Raw genomic sequence first — 22,029 nt, 5'->3', positions numbered from 1 at the left:
CAGTGTTTTTCCAGAAATGTTACAATCAGTAGAAAGGAAATTCAGCCTTAAATCTCAACAAAAACTGTAGATAGCAAGCTGCAGTTTCAGCTGTGAGAGCACTATACCTATTTGGAACTGTTCTTGCATCCTTTCAGTGTATTATGCACATTTAATTGTGTTAATTTTCCACAATGCACTATTTTTTTAAGTCCTTTATTTCATTATATGAATTGCTTTGAATTTATTGTTGCCTCTTGCTAACAAGTCAAATCCAATCTCACTACTATTAATATTGGACTATTGACTTTATGGTGTCTTAAAATCCAAAACTCCACTGGCATTTTCATTACCACATCAAATTTGCAATTATTATTTCTGAATTCAGTTTGCCCTATTGCATTTCTAATTAAGCCAAAAATTTTCTTTGCAAGGTATTGTGTATTTACTGTATTTCTGTTATCTTCATTGCTGTGATGCAATAATTTGTTACTTGTTGGCACCGCAGAAATTATAGAAGAGATTAGAGGTCTCTAAACCACGATAGATCACATATAATAAACACGATATTATTTTTTTTGCTATGGAATACAGAACTAATAAGCAAATACACTAACTTAATAAAAAATATATAGAAAAAGTATCTCCATTGTCTTAAAAATTTAAATTTTAAGAATGTGGTTTCCTATAATCTTTAGCTGCCTTAGTTGTGCAACAAACTGTCTTTTTTCAGTTTATAAAGAAATCATCTTGGAGTATTAAAACCTAAGTTTAGAATAAAAAAGTGACTATTCCAGAGACTGTGACTGGTATAGGTGGATTTAATTTGTACATGCCTAATTTCTCTGCATGTATTTATTATATCAACATGTTAGGGAATATGTTTATTTTGTTGGTAGATTTACAGCTCTTTGAAACTGGTGATCTGCAATGTTAGTGGAGGAGGATGGGGAAGCCTGGGGAGTCCATCTGTGTGAGAGTGGGGTGAGTCTGGATATAACCCACTTTTCCAATGTGCTTCTTATGGCAAGGCTGAGCACTGGAAATGGATTTGTAGTGTGCAGTGCTTTGAAGATAGAAATAAAGTAAAAATGCCGTTATTACATGTTGACAAACATACAATGTATGTAATTGTATAGAATCAAATAGTTAATATACTCATGTGGCATTTGTACATGTGAGAGGTGGCCTACCTGTCAGACAGAACCCTGAATGTCATAATTTTGAGCTATTTCTTGACTGCTTCAGGTAAATATATCCAAAATTAACACATCTATTTCTGAATGGAGAGCCACATAACAACGTGCCATCTATTGGCAAACCAAGGGAGGTGGGTTTGTGTTTTGTCATTTGCAGTTTCAGTTGTGATGCAAAAAAAAAAAAAATAACCTGGAAGTGTAGAAAAATATTATCTGGAAGCCCTCCTTGATGTGGAGAGCTAAAGAGAAGGGATCACTTTACAAAGACATACCAGGCAGGCAAATATTACACACCATTTAACTTTCATCTAATTCACCCAGAAGAAAAAGCCTTGTAGCTCTTCTGATTGACACTCCAGTAAAAGCTTAGCTTTAGAGACTGAAGGCACTTTTTTTTTAGTTTTCTTTTTTTTCTTTTTTTTTTTCTCCTCTCTAAAAAACATTGAGGGAGAACAGAGTAGTAAACAGGCAGTTGTCCAGGGATGTGTTTAGGCTCAGGAGACTTAAGAAGTGTGTTCTTCTGTGGGATGTGGCAGCACCTGATGGGACTGAGCAATGCACCTTCAGTTTTTCCAGCAGTGATCTGTTCCCTAGATATACTTGAGTATATTTTATTGCTAGAAGACAATTAATCCCATCATGTCCTTTATTTCAAACTGTGCCCAGCTGTGGTAACTGAAAAGTCCTCTTGTAAAAGGATCCCATAAAATGGAAGATATCTTCTAATCATGCATCATCCTTCCCTAAAAGACTCAAGCTTTTGGCAAAACTAACCAAATCCCCTTGTTCAGACTCTAAATACATTTGTTCTGTATGGTCACACGAAAACCAGCTGCCAGCTCCCAGGCATGTGGGAGTGCACTCATTTAAGCTCAGGCTGATTTGACAGCCCAGTGTGTGCCCCTTAAGCCCAACAAATTCTTTACTTGATCCTTTTATATCTTCTTGGAATTTGTGGCTTTCAGCTTGAATCACTGTAGCCCTCGATCACGTAAGATTCTTCTATGTGATGGGATTTTTAATGTGACATGTGGGGGCTAGGACTAAGTATGACTTCTAATATTTAAAATGTTCATAGCAATGTATGCTGCTGAGGCAAAATTGTTTGGTTTTAGTAGTTTACAAAATAACATAGGAATGCTAAATAAAACTAAATTTAGTAAACTGAATTCCTGGGCTATTCTGGCATCAGAAGAAAACCAGAGGTTTTCTAGCCAGAAAGAGATCTTACAGCAGAGAGAGATTTGATAAGATTTCTGACCTATTATGAATTATGATAAATCTACAAGTAGCTGAAAAATTTCAAGAGAACAAAGTAATTATGAGGGCTAAATGTAATCTGTGCTCTCTTGCTATTTCTCTTTTTATCATAAATAACCTTAATCCTCATCCAGGATTAAAATTCAGTGTATTTTTAGCCACGTAATGTCCTAGATAAAATATACTTCCATCTATGCTTTTGTATATTTTGCATTCTGGAGCATTTTGTAATTTTACTTAAGGGATAGATACTTCTGTCTATACAGCTCCAGTGCTGCAATTACACAGGATGTAGGATAGTTTGTACCTAAGGTACATGATTTTACTAAGCATAATTGAAGATAGAAATGTATATTTCAAGCAAGGAAATCTATAGACAAAGTTTCTGTAATATTTAGTGAATTTTTTCAAATTCCTTTAATATAAGGATCCAAGTCAGCAAGTAAGCCTTCCTGTTGAGTTAAATCTCTCTCCAAAAACTGATATAAAGTATCTGTTAACAATTGCTAATGACTGGTCAGAGATTAAGTGAAAATCTGAACAAAACGTAATCTGAATTTCCTTTAAGAGCAGATAAGACGTAATATTTTTTTAATCCAGACTGATGTTTCCAAAAAGCTGAGTGTTATTTAGGCTGAAGTTTAATCATGTATTGTGCAATTTCAGTATTCCAGCTAAAACACCTGTCAATTAACTTATACGCAGCAGGTTTACAGAATCTTTGGAATTAAATGTTAATTTCTCAGTAATCTATTATATTCGTTATTAACTTGTCCATAAAAAACAGGCTCCCATAGCAAAACTCTTTGTAGCGGTGAGTTTTGGGGAAGTTATTTGGGATATTGCATTCTAAAAAGTTGAGTATTATGGAGAAGTGCAGAATACTCATAGAGATGAGCAGATGTTGCTGGGACTCTCTATAAATAGATGAGCGTGGGAATGATGGTTGTGTTGTCATGGCTGGAGGAAATTTTTATGTTGTATGTTGCTGGGATTTTAATACCAGTAGTGTGACATTTTCTCTGCAATATGTGGTAAGTGGTCAAAGCTCATACCTGCGCATGCAGCAGCAAAGTTAATCTTTCTCTCTACTTTTTCTTCTCTGACCAAATAGCTTCTACAAACAGAGAGATGACAGTGGGAAGTTCATCAGCAAACTGCTTTTAAGACCTTTGTCAGCCTGAGAGCTTTACCCCTCAGGATTCTTTGGATAAGTCCTTTTAACTGTAAAGAAACCTGCTTTTCTAGACTGTTTCAGGGACTCATCTTACTGCCTTTGTGGATGCCACAAGAGACCACAGAGGCAACTTCTTGCCCATGTAAGTTTAATTCAGCAGAAAAAGCAACGAGGGAATTAAGCTGAGGAAGACTTAATTTACTTTATGGTTGAGGTTTTTTTGCCCCCTAAGCTTTCAGCATAGATATAAACATCCTCTTGTGAATGTCCTGTGTTGCAGGTTACACCCCTTCACTTCACACACCTGATGTTTTCCTAATTAACCTGTGAGTGTTTAGTAGAGCCTATTGCTCATGTTAGAGGAGCTTACCTCTTGGTCTCTTGTGTAGACTATTAAAGATATAAATAAAAATATGAAGATATAAATAAACTGGTGAAGCATCCAAAGGAGATTAAGACAATACATTTACCTTCCAAACTGAGCAGGAATCAGTTCCAGATGAGAGCCCCTACATTATATGTGAGCTAGGTTTATGCTTTCATACTTATGGGGAGGGATCAGTGCGCCCCAGAGAGCTTCAGCTTACTCTGAGCTAGACTAAATCAGCTCTGAATCTTTCTCAGCTGTGGCTCCTGTTTAGTCAGATAGAGCCCCAAGTCATCAAGTGTCCTGTAAGGTACTGCAGAGTTTTACTGTAGCTTCCAGCAGGTGCCCCAATGAGGTTGGCTCTCCAGTAATACCCACGTCGTACCTTACGGCTCCATGCTCGTATTTTGGAAATGTTAGGGTGTTGAAGGTAGAAATGAATGCCAGTGTTGTGGAAGTTGAATCCTACAACAGATTTTCATCAGCTACAGTAGGAAATCGTACAGCAGCAGTGGCCTGTAGACTCGTTTAGAAACCTGCATTTAGTCTTGTTTCAAATGAAACTCTACATGCTCAGTCTGAATCTTCTGTGCAAACCTATGTGTTCTCTCCTCTACAGGCAACCTGACAATTCATGCACCAGCTGTTTTTCTTTTAGCCTTTTGTCTCCTACATGAATTGACCTCCTTAAAAGAGGGTATATGTTCTTATGCAGTCTGTGATATATGGAAAGTTTTGAGTATATTCCACCAGAGAGAATTAAATTTGGCTTTTTCCCCCTGCTTTAGTCAGTCACTGACAAGAAAATGTTGTGTCTTACTGAAAATTGTACTAACCCACATATAAATTTTCAGTATTTTATTTAGGATATGCTTGTTCATGTTGGTAAATTCTTTTCCATTTTTTGAGTATAACTCATAGGCCTGTGAAGTCCAAAATATTTTTTTAACTTTCTGACCAGGCAATGAGACAGTCATAAACTCTTGTTGAAAATCTGCTATACATCATCTTCAGATAGTGAGAATGGTAGAGTCCAGCTGAGTACTCAGCTTTATAAAGATCAGGTCAGCTAAGGGAATAAAAAGCCTTCATCAAGGATAGAATGTTTTAGCCTTCTTGAGGGTAAGATGGTGATTGTAGAAAAATCAAGTTGGTATAGTTGACTGAGGAGAAACTGCTTTTTGTAAAAAGAAGGTGACAGATAATTGGATACAAAAGGCAGGTGCAGTTAGCCATGCAGCCAAATCAAGGAGCAAGCCCAATGCTTCAAGCTGCATAAGTTTCAGGCAGGTTTGGCAGGCAGTCTTATGCTAAACTAGTGTGTGTTTCCCAGAAACTCTGCTCCTGTTGTAACGCTAGAGAGAGTTGTACACTATCAAAAGTTACTGCTGCAGAAGTTTATGGAGTCTCAACATCTGCTGCATACTGCTATGGACAGTTCTCTCCAGCCTATGTGCCTAAATTTCCAAGTTATCCACTGAAAACAGAGTTGGAAGCTTGACTGATCTGGCCCTCTATTAGCAATGCCCAACGATAAATAGAAATTAATGTTTCGGTGACTGTAATTACACGAAAAATAACTTCAAGTCTCTTGATATGGAAGTTCATGACTAAGTTAAATTTGACTAAGGAGGCTGTTAAATCTATGTGGACTGCTGCTGAAATGCATACAGATGGTTTTTTTTCTCCCACTGGAAACTATGGGGACAAACTGTTAGAATTCCAAGGATTGTAGATGGGCTTTCAGTCATTTGTAAAAAACTGCTACGCAGTTTGTTTCACAAATTTTTGTGAAAATCATTTGTTTCACAAGATTTACACATTTCTTCATTTTGTAAGTCTTTTTAGAGAAGCTTCTGTGATGGATTGACCCTGTCTGGCTGCTAGAGGCTTCAGCAGTACAAGAGGAGAAAATAAGATGGAAAAGCTCATGGGCTGACATAAAAAGTTGTTGAGTGGTGGTAATTGTTGGTTCACCATTTACCACCATGGGTAAAACAGACTCAGCTTGGGAACGGTTAATTTAATTTACTGCCAGCTAAAAGAGAGTTGGATTGTGAGTAGTAAAGACAAAACCTAAATACCTCCCTGCGCCTCCTTTCTTCCCAGTCTCAACTTCTCCACTCCCAGCTCCTCTGCCTTGTCCAGCCACGTGGCACAGGGCATCAGGCATGGGCTGGGACCAGTCCATAATAGCTCTCTATTGCTCCCTCCTCCAGCTTGCAGTCCTCCAAGGGATGCAGTCTTTCAGGAAAAATACCTGCTCCCATGTGGTTTCTTCAGGGGCTGCAACTTCTGTCAGGAAAACCTTCCTCAGCATGGTCTTCTCTGCAGGATGTAGGGGGAATCCCTGCTCAGGGGACTGCATTATGTCCTTCCCTCTTCCTTCCCTCGCCTTAGGGCTGGCGAGATCCATTTTCTTTTTGTAGCTCTGCATGTCATGGGATCAGCTTGCCATGTTCTGCTTAATCACTTCCTCTTTGTTGGCCATAAATACCTGTAGTTCCTTCTGTCTTCAGTGAACTGACTGCATTTAGTCCTTGGATTTGATGCATGAAACAATAGCTTGTTTTCAGGGCAAATGATGCAGATTTTTATAACATTGCTTTGGAAGACTTCCCTATTTTCTTAATTTTCTATCCTTTTTTTAAAATTAGAAGATCCTTTATGCAGTCAGTGGCACATGGGTTGCAATCCTCCTTATTCACTTGCTTTAATTTCTCATTTTTTTCTCAACTGCTGTTAATTTTTCTGATCATGATTAAATTTTGAAACCATATCATGGCAAGTTTTGAGGCAGTGTTACAGCTTTATTGCCATTATAAATTAATTTATAAGTAAATATTTAGTAGATAATAATGCTGAACTTAGCATCTAACTGTTACATTATTCATTGTGTAATAAATTAGAATAATACAAAAGCAACTTTGTATACACCACATGGATGTAAATGAATTAAATGATGATCACAGAGCACGCTGTAAACTAACATCAAAATAAAATTATGTATTTCTGTTTTAGCCCTGGAAGGATCACATTTGGGGTTTAACTATTTTAACATTGGCTTTTAAAAGCCACTCTTGGAAGTGCTAAATTATGACTAGAAGAGCTTCCTGGTGTAGAACACCTTCTATTACCTGTAAGTTGGCTATATTCTCAAAACTCATCTGACACAGGGTGCTCTGTGCCCTTTCACTTGGTTAAGGCCTTGGGTTTGTTGGTAGGAATCTGCATCTTAGCATTCACTTAGATGATCATTGCCAACTAAAATCTCTATTTTTTGCCATATCTATATTATAAATGTAGCTACCACAATGTTTGGCTAAGAAAATCACCTTTTCTTCCTTGCTTCTATTTTGGTTTGATTTTTCTGTTCTTTTAAGTATATAACCTCTCCAGTATATATATTTTAACAGTAATTACTATTTCTTAGCAGTTCATCTTACTGAATAGCTAAAAGGTATGTACTCTCTCAATCTGATAGCTTTCTGGGTGGCTGACTTTAGCTGCCCAGTAATTTCCTTTTTCAATTTAAATGTCACATATTATTGTATTAAAGGAGTGCAAAGAACTTAGATTCCTGTACTTCAAAAAGCAAGGAAAGAGACTATTGCTCAAGATTAATGTAGTATGCAGCAATTCTTAGGCTTCTGTATAATAAACATTCTGGGATGGCTAGGTTTAGCAAATACCATAAATGTTTTTAAAAAAACAGCTCCTTCTGCTTGCACAGCAAGGGACAAGGCATAGTCTCAGCAACTCTTTCAAACAAAATGCTTGAATCTAATTATATAGTAGAGAAGAGGAGAAATAAACATATGTAGATTTAGGAATTGAAGAGTCACTTCTGCTTTGATTTAATTTGAAAGACAGCCATTAAAATCATACAGAGCACTTGGTACTATAGTCTAACATGCAGAGCATGATGTTCAGTGCAGATCTTAAACCTTTCAGTTCTGTTATAGTCTGCAAGCAGCAAATTCTTACAAGGGTAGCAATACCCCCATCACTTGTGCTCAGGGCAAAAATAATAGAGGCCTCTTCCAGTGGTTGAATGTTAAACTTCAGAACAGGTTGTTTCTTTAAAATAAGCAGGAGGGAAAAAAGTGAAGGATTTGGAAATAAAAGCCTGCAGTGCCACGTGATTATTACAAAAGCTGCTGGACGTGCTTTGTTTGCATTTAGAGCTTTAGTGCCTTACAAGCAATCTGCCGCTGTTTGCTGCTGTGCACTGAGAGTCCTGGTAAGCTCATTTGTAAAGTGGTTTGTCATAGTGCACGTGTGTGTAGGCTTGGTAATGTCTTATGCTAATAATTCCTGAAGAGATGTAAAGCTCACCTAAAAGCGTTTCTCTTAAAAGAGAAAGACAACCCTGAATCCCCAAATGCTTCTTTTTTTTTCTGAAGGAAAAGACCTAAACCCAAAGAAAAAAAACTTAAACCAAGGAAAGGAAGTAGAGTTTTCTCTGAAGTAAGTTTTATTAGTCCATGTGTCATTTCTGTTCCAAATGCAATAACTTTTGCTATGTGACAACAAAACAATCCAATTTTGTTGCTTTCCCAGTACACTAGTTTCCTTATAATACCTGATATTTCTCCTACTTTCTCCTTATTGTCTGTCTCTCAAATTTTTTCCTCAGCTTGTTGCCTCTCTGTTTTTTCACCCTGCTTTGAACCTTTTCATCTGTTTGTCCATGTCCTTTTGGATATTCCTTCTTCTTGGCCACCTCATCCCACAAGTCTTCCCTTCTTCCCTGTATTCTTTTGTCTAAAGAACTGAAGTGGTTAAGGGAAAGTTATTAAAGACAACAGGGCCAGAAGAGCCTGACCTCCAGTAAAGCAGTGGTATTTAAGCTGGGATAAACCACTGGTTTTAGTATAATCACCTAAAACTTAGAGACAGCCAGAATAAAACAGTACTAACCTTATAAATATGTAGTCTACTGACCTGATTTCAGAGTAAAGTTAAAATTAATTAAAAACTAGAGAGAAATATAAGGGAATGATTAAACTCAGATTCTAGAAAGAGTAGATATTGCTGAATATTACTAAGATATTCTAGAAAACCTCTCCCTGACTGTGGATGAGGGTGGAATTGTCTGCTTTGTCTATTATGTCTGTTTTGGATTTAAATAACTGAAGTTGATTTGTTTGACTGAGATCATTCTGCTGGCTGTGTTACATAATCTGAATTAAAAAAGCTCGAAGATGGAGTCACAAGAACATGCACAGATCAAATCAAAACTGAGAGGAACACTGAGTGTAGAATATTTATCACACAGCTTGGTCAAAATGATCTTTGCAGTTCACAAAATGGGCACAGTCTTTGAACTCAGCAGAAGGCTGATGTGTCTGAAAGTTATTTTTGATATACAGTGTGATCAGAGGTACTCTTGCTTCCAGCAAACTCCATGTTTGTTTTTAGTTTTCAGCTACTTTGAATAGGGCTGAATATTGAGCAATATGCAGGAAAGGTGATCCAAGTTTAGGCAGCAGTAGATGGACCACACCAGCTCTGGAAGCTGTTCTGTGGAAAGGCGACTTTCTACCAAAAAAGAAGAAGGAGAACATGGTTCTCCTTCTTTTATATAAGGGATCTAGCTGGCCATTAAATTTAACTGACACACACAGAAACCTGCAGCACACAAATCCCTTACCCAATTGAAAAGATTGCTTGCTTCTGTTGAACAGGCATGCGAGTACAAGTCCAGCTCATGGTTCCTGTGTTTGTAGCACCATGGAGTAGGCATCCTTCTATTTCAGATAATAAAGAGGCAAAATATCCTTGACTGTTGCCTTTTCCCCAAACAGCCTTAAGTTGTCACTGCACTGTATGCCTTTTATTTATTTAGGAATTACAGAGCCTCATTAGATACCTGAGAATATACAGGTAAGTGCAGAAGATCAGAATGGTTCTCATCTAGCAAAGTTCTGATCTCAAATTTTAACCTGTTTTTGTAACAGTAGCTTCATCAGATAACAAAATGTCATTATTGTTTGATTTTTCTAAGTGTATTGTTCTGCGCTGCTTTACCTCATCTTACCTTATTGAAACTTCCTTCTTTCCCTGTGTGGTCTGCCAGTAGTATTGCAAATTCAGAACAGTAAACCTCTGATATTAATACTGGGTACAGTCTGTAAATTGGCTGTCAACAATGTGCTGTTTAGATGAGTTAAAAAATTGCAATATTCTTACACTGGCACAAAACTCCTTGTGCATTTTCCTGCCCCATTTTTCCTTTTCCTTATCTTTTGAATCTTCCATATTCAGACCCACAGTTGTTTAACCCTTTCTCAGTCTCCCATAGTCTTTGCTTTCCTAAAAATCTACACTTTTCCTTACCAAAAACATTGTTTTCCCCATTTTTTTTAATAAATCTGAAATATCCACTCAAATTTTCTGTAGAACACTGATATTCTCTCTTCCCCTTCCTCAAATCTTCCATCCCAGATTTACTGAGATTCCTTTGTGCTCGAGCTTGATAGCACAGATAGCACAGACTTAATCAACTTAGCCTCAGACTCTGCACCTGGAGCGAAAGGTGGGAGAATTAAAAGAAAGGACCATGGACATCTCAGAAGGTAGGATCAACAAAGATGAAATTTTAAAAAAGCCAAACAACAAAAAGCCAAAAACCCCTGTGTCATCTTTTTGGTAAGGGAGTAATTGCAAATTAGATGTTGAGCCAATTCTTACAGTATGTTGTGCTCCCTCAGGATACTCTGGTAGCTTTTTTGTATAAGGAGATCAGGTTGGTGGTCTGTGTAAGGTAGAATGTTGTGCAAATAAAGTGTGTGTCTGTTTTAATCATATAAATAGTTGCTGTGATGATATCAATGGGAAGAATCTGTTTTCCGTAATTATAAGGATTCCATACATTTACATTCATAACAAAAAGTCAGGCGTAAGTATTTCTCATTATGTGAAGAAAACTGTAAACTTAAGCGTCATTCTCGGATAGATGGTGAAACCTGAATATATATAACATGTATAGGGCATAATCCTTTTTGGTGTTTTGTCAGAACCCTTACTGGATAGTAGTAATTGTAGGAAAATACTAAAGGTACCATATGATGCTCAACATTCCCCAAGCATGAGAAGTTCTGTCCAGCTGAATTTACACCATGGTGCCTTTTTATTATTTTTTTTAATTCTGAAAATTAAACATTTCACAAATATTAATTTGTGAATTTTGCCCTGGCACTGAGAATTTATTTTCTTTCACTTTCTTAAGAAAAGTTAAAACATGCAGGATCAATCTGGTGGAGGTTTGTAATGATTCTGTTTCACTTATATTTCCGGGTTTATCCAGATTCTGTTTAGTACTGTTATCTGTATGCAATGTAAAAAAAGTATTTGTAACAGACCAGAAACCATTTCACATCTTTGTGCTCAGCCTCAGGAGGACTGTCCCAGTCACTGGTGGTGAGCCAGGTCTGTGTGTGGACACAGAGGAAGCACATGCTTGGTGCCACTCTCCTCCCACTGTATCAGTCACAGATTAGATGCCTAATTTCCCAATCTGTTTGCAAGGCTCTGACAGCCTTATTCTAGGCTTAGTGTGGACTGGGGAGTGTGGGAGCTCTAAGCAAAACTCAGCAGCCAGAACTTCCCAGCATAGGAGTTGGTGGGCAACAGAGGAAGATTCTGGCTAAGCAGAGTTCAAGTTTATAAATCGTGATTCTCCGCAAGTGGAAAGATGATCAATCCAAGAGGTCAGAGAAGATTTCTGTCAAGCTGCATGGCAGAGATCACTGCAATGAAATGTTCCTTCAATTTGTCAAAAGTATGCTTTTTTCTTCTCCCAAACATTTTGTTCTTCCAAAAAAGATTTTGGCCATTTGTTATAACTGACAGATCCAAATGTGCTGCACATGCATGGGAACACATTATGTTCCCTTGGCAGCTTGTTATGTCATCCATAAAAATATTTGTCTTAACATGATTGCCACTCTGCTGTATGTTCAGCTCATTCCCGCTAGGAGTATTCCTGAACTGCCAGCCATCCTCTGTTGCCTTCTATCCCCATTTACACAGCCAGTGATAATCCTCCTCTTCCTCACAGCCCCTGAGTTTTTGCATCATGTCTTCGTAGTGCTCTGTTAGTCTCAGCTCCACTGTCTCTTCCTGTGGATACAAGCAGTGTCTGGAAACTTTGCTCGTTTCCTGTGTCCGTTTTGAATTCTGTTTCCGTCCCTGAATTGCCTCTTCAGGCAGAGGTGCCCAGAACAGATCTCCTGGTGACCCCATGCTCCTGGTGGCTGTCAAGGCTGGTATGTTCCTCCCATTAACGCAACAGCGATAGGTGTTGTACAGGTTGGGAACCTCAAATACATATTTTAGGTAGACAGCCTCTCAAATCTAGAGGGGATGCCATCAGCTGTTCACACCTTACTTCAACACAGGATAGCACAGGACCTGATCTCTGAAATCTCTGGAGATGTGTGTATATATATATATATATATATACGTACACACACATATGCTATAAATATAAGACAACTTGGTTCTCACTGTATCATATTGGAAGTTTTCCAGCACTCAGTCACTCCACCAGATTTTGGTAGAAGTAATCTTGAGGTCTTGGATAGCTGAGGAGATTGCTCTGTTCATAGCTATGTTCATAGGTCATGGTGTATGTTCCAGGAGGAAAATGGGTCAACATGCTGTGGGCTTTCCAAAGCCCCTCATGTGAGCACGGTGCCCCTCCACTCAGATCTGCAGGTTATATGTATGGTTTAGGGCAGTAACCTGTGTAGATAGTGAGACAAAGAAGAGGCAGACCTTCTGGCAGTAAGGTATGCAACATAGCTGAAGAACAATAAGGCTATTTCTCAGTGCTTTATTCTTTAGAGTTTCACAGAGTTTTTGATGTTTGAAGGCACCTCTGGCAAGTCCAAATACTTGCCTAGAGCAGGCCCAAGTAGATCAGGTTGCCAGGACTGTGTTCTTTTGGGTTTTGAATGTCTCCAAAGATGTAGAATCCATAACACTATTTTTAATATTTTTTGTATATGTTTAAGAACAAAAAATTAAAATTTATTTCATGCCTATCAAGTCCCCTATGACTTGTGTCAGTTGACCCACTCACTTTCCTTTTCATGAGCTTTTTCTAAATAAATAGATATATAAGATGTATTATAATATATAAGAGTACAAAAATATAAATAATGGTGCTGTAGTGAAAGCTCCCACAGAAATGATGAACACACCCATCCATGATTAAAGACAGTCTGGTTCTGAGCATTTCTATATTGTTACTGCTGTTTGTAAATATATAAGTGGATAAACAGTGTTGTCCCTGTTTTATCAATAGCAACTAAAACTTCATGTCAGTCCTGACTGTAAAGCTGTTTCATGCCATTTACCTTATTTTGTCAGATTTCCGTAATGTAAAAAAAAAAATTTGTGTTCTATGTGTATCTGTAACTGTGGGAACCATGAAGTGATTAAGAGGAGTACAGCTTCTGTAGCTCATCAAGACAGCCAAATGTTCAAATAGATACACAAAACTTTTTAGGTTTTTTTTGAAGAAGGTTAGAAGAATACACAAAAATTATCTGTGAGATAATAATTACTAGGGTAACTTAATGGTCTGTGAAAAATGGAGATTGATGTTACAGAAAATGTGACTAGCAATTCATGGCTACTATGCTATCAGAAGAAATGGAAGGAAATTCGGTCAAGAAAAATAAAGTTGAAAAATATTCTAATCTGTGAGGAAAGGGACCAAAGCCATAGTCTTGCTTTAGAAGATCACAGCTGTAACTATGATAATGCAGTTTTCATGGTATTTTTTAGTACTGTGTGGTAGCTAATTTCTTTGTGTAGCAGATTTAGAAAAGAACTTGCAGGGGAAGAATATTTAAATTATATGTATGTAAATGTGCTGGTGTGAATTTTTAGACACAACTACTGCTTTCACTAGTGATTTTGCTTTCTTCCTTGAGCTCCAAAGATATTCTCAGAGAAGTACATGTGTCTGGAACATGGCTGTGTGCTGAGAGATGATATTTCATACTGTTACTTTAGAGTTACTGAAGTATCTGTGTTCCAACACTCAGTTTGCTGCAGGATCATTCTAGATAATGTTTAATTTTTGTCTAAGTTGGTGGCAACTTTCTGAAAGATTGGCAGCAGTAGCTGAGAGATTTTGGCAGAAGGGCATGTGAATAAAGTCAGGTGTTTTTTCTTTTCCTTTTTTAATCTTAACATGACTAGTGACTTGGTAACAGCAGTGACAAAAAATCTAGCATGAAATGCCCTTTTGATGTTAACCCCTTGAATCACTGCTTCATGCATCTTTCCCCCCCCTCCTACAGGCAGTTTTTAGATGTGGATTTAGGAGCCTAGGCCAGGGAACATGATTACGACCAATATGTGAACTGTGTGCTCAGTTGCCTAAAAGTAGGCATCCAATGCCATTTTTTATGCCCTGTGTACATAGGACACATACATATGGCTGGCACATGGGACCTAACTCCTGTGGCAGCAAGGTGGGATATGCTGACTTACTGCTAAAGGCATTAGGCTATCATTAGACATAGGATTTTATTTTATTTCACTGTTCCTATGTGAAAGTCAGTGGACTCTCTTTGGCTGGAGACCTGAATACCTGACATGCCTATCATCATTTCACTGTAGACAGAAGCAGTTTAGGCATCTTACTAGAATCCTTATTTGTACACATAAAATCTCATTTGAAAATGTAACATCTTAGTTAACTAAAAAGGCAAGCAGAAGAAGAGTAGGAGGTGCAGTCTCTTGTGCAAGTGGAAAATTCTGGTAAGGCAGACTTCTAAACATCCTTCCTGGAAGCTCTCAGTCAAGCCTGTAAATGGCACCACAGGCTTTAGGCCAACAGGTAGTTCTGTGAGCAGCCTCATCTGCTATGAGCATGTCTTGTGGCTGAATTGCTGTGTTGATTCTGTGACGCCAAAAAGATTGTACTAATGAAAAATTTAGAGGGCTTTTATAGAACTGCATGTTTTATGTAACTTTTAAGAATATAATCACCTGAAAACTTCCATGCCTGTGCAAAATTTTATTGCATTTGTCCAGTGGGGTAGCACATGATTGTAGGGTGTGATTAGAAAATAGGGAAGAACCCAATCAGCTGTCTGTAAAATCTTCCTTTTCTTGCCAAACCGGAATAAAAATATCTAGCTGAAAAGCTAAGTTCTGAATAAAACCTACTCTGGAAGAAGCAGATTCCGTAGGAATGGAAGAACAGAGATTACTAAATTAAAATGGCTATTGTCACTGTCCTGAAATGGCTGAGCCCTGTATGTCTGATGACCATCAGCGTGGGCCAAGTGATTCTCTCCCTGATTGGAGAAGTAGGCAGCAGAGAACTGCATGGTCCTGTAGAACCCTTCCATCTAGAGGAGAGGCTTTAGAAGAATCAGAACCTAGACTCCTCAGCTACTTCTTTACTAATAAATTAAATATAGTCTGGGACTATTCCTTAGTTTTAGAGTATCAGTGTGAGTAAACTGACAAAAAGCTGCTCGGCACACTCTTGGTCTTCTGCCTTTAGTATTTCCTTATCAACTTTCCTGGAGGTGGGGAGTTGGAGTGTTCCGTGGTGCACCTCCAGGAAGCACCTTGTTTGGAGTAAACTTGCTTTGAAGAAGAGCAGAGATCCTAGCACAGATACTGATTATGTTGTGTCATTTGACTTCAGTGCTCAAAAATGTTTCTGTGCAAGTCTAGTGTGCCAGTATTGGTGACTTTTCAAGATGTAGTTTCATGGTAGATGCTGAGACAGGGCTGTAGGCAAAACATACCACTATCACCATTTGCCTGTGTTTCTGGTCACATGATTTCACTACTCATCGTTCCCTCTTTGAAAAAAATAGATGTGACAGAGAATGAAACCAGTTTAAGAAAATACACGTAAGTTTCTGCAATGTTTTTAAATACAAGTGGCCCCTGGGAGAACTTGACCGTCAAGGAGCAGTATACAAGTGTGTATGTGGCACAGGGAATCATCCTGTGAGCAAGAAAGGGAGAGAACAAACGCAGATGGGAAGGAGAACAAGAGAGGAGGGAAGAGGGGTGAAGACCCTCCCTTTTGCTGAGCAGGAGCTATTTGATGCACCCAACTGTCTGTACATTTTGAAAAATATGTTTAATGGAAACTTGGACTCTTGAGCACACTTTCATTAGAAAGGCAGAGTTGTTTATTTATTGAGATTTTGGGCTAATGTAAGTATTCAAGTAGATTTTCAGCTTTATTTATTTATATTTTAATGGAGTGAAGCAATTGCGACATTTTAGCCAGGATTTTATTACAGAAATCATTTTGATATAGCAGAAGAGATAAATGCAATGCTGTATAATAATTTCACGGTTTGCTGCATGGTTTTAGGTTACCTCAGAAACTTTAAGTGATGCACAATCTAACAATTTTGTGAATGAAAATTTTGTAGGAGCTAATTGTTGTTTCTTTTTGACTTTCGAGAGATGACTTGTAAGGTGGTGGCAGAGCTCTGCTGAAGTTAATGGTGCCTCAGGCAGTGAAGAGGGTTTGTCTTATTAGATGTCTGAAATAACTAGTGTCTTCCAAATGTGCATAGAAGAAATGTAAATCAAATCAATAACCTGAAAAAAATGTGTGTACACCCTTCAGAAGGGAAATAATTAAGATAGTGTGAAGGTTCAATAAGGAATAGCTTGTGGCCTGCTTCATTAGCATACTTGTTACCTTTTTTGCTGCATAGGGATGAGGCAGGATGCATGGGAGTCATCCTAACTGTGGGATTTCAATTTCTAAACTCAGGAAGCATAAAGGAGTGTGCTCCTTATGGACCCTCCTCAGAATCCGGGCTTGGGTGAAGGATTTGGGGAACTTGCTCTGACCTCAGTCTGAGTTTCGCCTGGCATGTGTCACATACATTTGGTATAATTTTTGTGCCCCCCAAAATGTGACTTTGGCTTCCCAGTGCATGTTTGGAAGTTGCCAAATTTGAATTTGAAAAAAAGGCCTTTTTTCTGCATTCTAAAATGCAGGTTTGAGAAGTGTAATTATGTAGACTTGTTCTTACTTTTGTAACTGAAAATGCTTTTTCTGTGTGTATAGTTATATATATATATATATATATATATTACTATGGGCTCTTTCAAGTTGGAATTTCATGTTGTGTTAGTACAGGAATACTGTTCCTCCTCATTGTGGATCACATTCAGAAGTACCTGTAAGAGTAAGTTTGAGGAATATTTTTTCTATGAATGAAATACTCTGTATTCCACATGAAGGCAAGCATGGGATCCTTCTAGCATGTTTTCACGCAGCCTGTAAAGTTTCCACATGAATCTGTGTGGGAACTGTTGACCCACCTGTGCTGAGTCCTGTGTGTGCCACTGGTCTTTTTTGTTATGTAGCAGTAAAGCCCAGAACCCTTTGCTATGCTGTGAAAGTGCACCTTTTTCCAGAGCCATGCATATGAACCCTTTGAATGAAGAGCACCCTTTCACTGGTTCTCTTTAATAGCTTCACGTGTGAAATTGCATTGACATATGCAAGGATGCAATAAACCAGAAACAAACCCAGAAACAAAAACCAGACTCTGGATGTCTTGAATGACTTAATGTAGCACTTCAACAGAGCTCACTGTCCAGAGGAGAGTAAACAGAAACTATTTTTGAAGTGACAGGCCAGAGTACAATTGTCTAACATTCTTCATTTTACTGATGCATCGCGTGGAGGTCCAGAAGCCACATTAGAGAACTGTAATCCTTCATCAGAGCATTTGTTTGGTTGCCTAACATCTGTGGATTGTTAAGATAAGTTATTACACAGACCTGCTTTAGTTTAGATTAGTTTGGACCACATCCCAGTATATTCAATCAGGATATAATTCCTGCATGCTGCTAAATTGCTTGCTCCACATACTTCTCTAAAAATGTTTTTCAATATACAGTTTTGTCACTGAAACTCTTCTGTCACCTGAATTTTTTGATTTTTTTTTTTCCTCTTAAAGAAGAACTTTTATTATTTTTCCTTTTGGACCGAATAGATCTCAAAGCAACTGTAGCATTTTTTAATTCCTGAAGAGATTCCTAAACAGGGATGGTAGTATAGCTTCTATGTGAGTATGATACAGATTTCCTGCGTGTGTAATCTGTGGTGATTGGTACGTATTGTGTCCAAGATGCAGAGTTTAAAAATAGCTGTAAGAAAATGGGTTTGTATTTACTTGTCTAGTATTTCTTCTTTCAGTATTCTGTATTTTTCTGAGTCTCTTTGTGCATTAGCTATTCTTATGTGTTTGTATCTCATAATATTTTGCATAAAATTAATTACAGTATCAAAGGTGATTATGTAAATTAACAGTATTTTCTTGAATTTTATTACATAATTTGTACATATTTAAAATTATTGAATACATTAAGTTTTAAAGTAAGTATGTTACTGGGCTTACATACACATGTATGCAATTTAATTAGGATAATTTACTTTTATTTTAGTATTCCTTATCCTTTAAACAAACTTTAGGTGATTAATTTTTTTATTCGCACATTTTTCAACCTCTCTTGGAAACTGATAAAATACAGGTAATGACATTTTTTGTTACTGACTTTGGTTTATAACATTCACATAGATTTTTATACAGAGACACATTTGCATGCACACTCTTGCTGTCTAATGAGCCAATAGCTGTGGAAGATCCTAGAAAAACATTTTAAAATGTGGCTTTTTTTCCTTTCAGTCTTGCTGGTTTCTTTGAATACCTTTAATAATCTGATACGTTAAATTAGACTAAAGGTCTGTTCTAGTTAGAACAGATAGTCTAATAAACTGAATTGCTGGTTTTCAAGGTATACTAGATGGAATAAATTAGATGTTTTGGAATCAAGGACTTTTTTTTGGTTCTTAAAGGTCTAGCATTTATCTTTGTCAAAGTTGCTGTTTCTAGTATCCTACTGAGTGTTATTTGTTTTCATCATGATAGATGTTTATGCCTCTGTTGGAATAACTGTAGCTTTTGATTAAGATTGGGTATTTTTTAATTAATGTATTATAATAGATACTTTATTATCCTTCTTAAATAGAAGAAATATAACAGTCATCTTTTGATAAAGGTACAATCCTGACAGAGGCTAAAGAGTTGGATATCTTCTCTGTGTAGTTTGGTCAAACAGTGCAGAAATGCACTTGGAAGTTCTGATGTAGTTTTCAGACCTGAAAAGATAGTCTATTCTAGAGTGTTTTAAATAAATGTTAATTATTTTAAATATGTAAAATGCCTAAAGTTTTCGTCGTGCCTTGTAAACCACGCACTACCTCCACAGGCCTAGAGACTAAAAGAGCTCAGTAAAAGAACTTTGTCCTGTTTCAATTTCTTCCATTAAGTGTTTTTTTCCTCTTCTTTTTAATTTTAAGCGCTGTATAATTTTGTGACTGTTGCATCATTGCTGTGTTTACACAAAATAATTCAAGGATATTTTTCCTTCTAACTTTTGCCATCCTTCTTACCTACATTGCAATTTTACCCATTCCTATATGCTTTCCATATTAAATTAAGAGATTTTCTTTACCATTTTCCTTTATAATAATCAGCTTTCTTTCCTCTCATCTCTGTTTTTATTTCTGACAAAAATCCTCTCTCTTCTATACCCTTCCATTCATGCATTTTTCCTATTTTTTTCTTCTTTCTGAAAACTGCTTTTGTTCCTTGTCTCAAATTTTTCTTAGATTTTCACATACTTTAGTCTTGATTAACCATTTATTTTTCTCTGGTGAGTTGCTCCTGTACATAAGACTGTCTCTACAGTATACAGACTGGAAACATAGAGTCTTGCTTTAATGTGTGTGCTCCTGTATATCTGTGTGTAAGGAATTAAACCCCCAATTCAAAAAAAGAAATCCTAAGCACCACACAATCTATGCACACACACCTTAATTGTCATTTACAGGGACACATGTTTGTTAATTTATTATTTATAGCTATAAAGCAAAGAGATAATAATGATAATTTGCAAGTAGTACAAAATATGGTACTTTTTCATTTTTTTAATTGGTGTATTTAGTTTACTATTAGTAGATTTCTTAAAGTTTTACTCTACACCTCTAAGCAGCTGCAGTAGGTGTAGCTAAAATCATTCATGGTACATAATAAATTTATTTGCAGGATAATGTGGAGTTATTTAAGGGGAGAAAATTTAATCACAAGAAAATACTGTATCAATTTTCTGTGAGCACAGAAGTTGGGAGTTAGCCGGTAGGATGCTGCCCCCTGAGGTACAAGTCCTGTTTACAGTCTGGTGGGCTTGTCTGTCCTGACAGCGATCCACACCAGTGGAAAAAGCCCAAGCCATTCCCCGCTGCATCAAGCCCCCCAGCCAGCACTGGTCGTGTTGTGGGTGTCTGTTCAGAGCAGAGCTAGGGCCAGGCTGAGGGGGGATTGCCACAGGTGGGACTGACGTGTATTGACAAGACATTTTGGAGAAGCTCGCATAGCATGTGCCTGTAGGATGCTTGGCTCTCGCTGGTGGAGAAGCATGTTCTGGGTCCTGTCATGAGCACCAGCCTCAGTGGCTCCGAGAGCCAGGGGTCGTACCTGCTCTGCAGTAGTGAGCATGCATTCCAGGCTCTGGGAGGTAGCTGCACTGACTCTTCTTGTTGTCTTCAACTAGGTTATGTGGGTATGCAATTTATGTCGAAAGCAACAAGAAATCCTAACGAAATCTGGAGCGTGGTTTTTTGGAAGTGGACCACAGCCCTCACCCAGTCAGGACGGAACGCTGAGTGATACGGCCACTGGCGCCAGCTCAGATACACCGAGAGAAAAGAAAGCAAGACTTCAAGAGCGATCGAGGTCTCAGACTCCCTTAAGTACAGCAGCTGCCTCAACACAGGAAATATCTTCCAGTGTGCAGCCTGACCGTAGGAAAGGAGCAGAAGTGTCGCAGCCGGCTATGGGCCCGGACCAAAAGCAAGCTTCAAGGTCTAGAAGTGAACCTCCAAAAGAGAGGTAATGCTTTCTGTCTAGACAGAGCCTACAATTATAAATGCTATTTCAGCTGAGCCTTCTGTATGTTTACTGCTCTGCAAAAACAAAGAGTAAAGTGATTTAATGACCAGGGAAGGATAAATTTTTTGTTAGCAAATACATTGTCTATTTTGATCTGTGCAACAAAAAGGAGGAAAAAAATGTATTTTATGGATACTCCCATATACTTCAATGCATTTTGGTGTGCGCTTTTAATATAGAATTGTAGATTAATTTAAATTTTAAATTTAACAGGTATTTCAAAGTTATTAAACAAAGAGCAAGCCTTTAGCTTTCTTGAATTCTTTAAGCGACACTCTCCTGAAAAATCTACACCCAAGCAATCAGAAAACACACCCTGTGGAATTGCTTCACATAACCTTATATTCTATCTCTTCATCAATTATTTTATTGTTAAAAATAATACAGTTAAAAGACCTCATTTACATGTGTGAAGTTAACATTCATGTAGAACAGCAATAGTACCATCTTGAATTCAGAGCAAGTTGTTTGCAAGAACAAAGCAACCTGAAGCAAACTATTTTAAGTGAGTAAATGAGGTAATTCCTGAACTGCATTCCATATGATGAATGGGTTGAGGAGAAGCAAATCAAGAGAAGCTAATGCGATGAAACAGCTGCTGTTCTTTTGGCTGCTGCCTGGCAGAGGGCAGAGCAGTTGAGGAGGGAGCCTGTGACAACAAAACAGGAGTCTGCCATGGAAGATTCTCCAGATTCTGGCCAGAATGGTTGATGACTTTTTTTTCCCCATGCTATTGGAGCTGTAAATGGATGATGAGCAGTGGCTAGTAACTTACTGTGTGGGTGAGATCTGTCTGGGTTTAACTGTATGAAATTCAGGTTAGTGTTATGTATTTGTATTGTGTAAATGAACAGGATGCCTTCCCTTAGTTCTGTCAACTTTTGTCCCTCAATCCAGGGAATGTCCCCAGAGCAGCTGCAACTTCTGGGGCAGCAAAACACTTTATATTTATGCTTTGCCGCCCAAAAGTGAGATGTTCATATTAGTTCTACAAAATTAGTGTTCTAT

The 22,029-nt window shown here is 37.8% G+C and overlaps 1 protein-coding gene across 23 annotated transcripts in view; it reads left to right on the top strand.

Moving 5' to 3' along the window:
• RIMS1 (regulating synaptic membrane exocytosis 1) overlaps positions 1 to 22,029 on the top strand; it is a 299,841-nt gene that overhangs the window by 120,824 nt on the left and 156,988 nt on the right. For all 23 annotated transcript variants that reach the window (XM_088053101.1, XM_088053091.1, XM_088053111.1 and 20 more), the window contains exon 4: positions 20,624 to 20,961. In XM_088053101.1, coding sequence (XP_087909227.1) covers positions 20,624 to 20,961 — 338 coding nt within the window. The remainder of the gene's footprint in view (positions 1 to 20,623; positions 20,962 to 22,029) is intronic.

This window comes from Pseudopodoces humilis, chromosome 3, assembly GCF_049639895.1.
Source record: "Pseudopodoces humilis isolate 2021_Gansu_Grassland_sample_001 chromosome 3, ASM4963989v1, whole genome shotgun sequence".
NCBI lineage: Eukaryota > Metazoa > Chordata > Aves > Passeriformes > Paridae > Pseudopodoces > Pseudopodoces humilis.
This window is presented reverse-complemented; position numbering and strand designations above follow the sequence as displayed.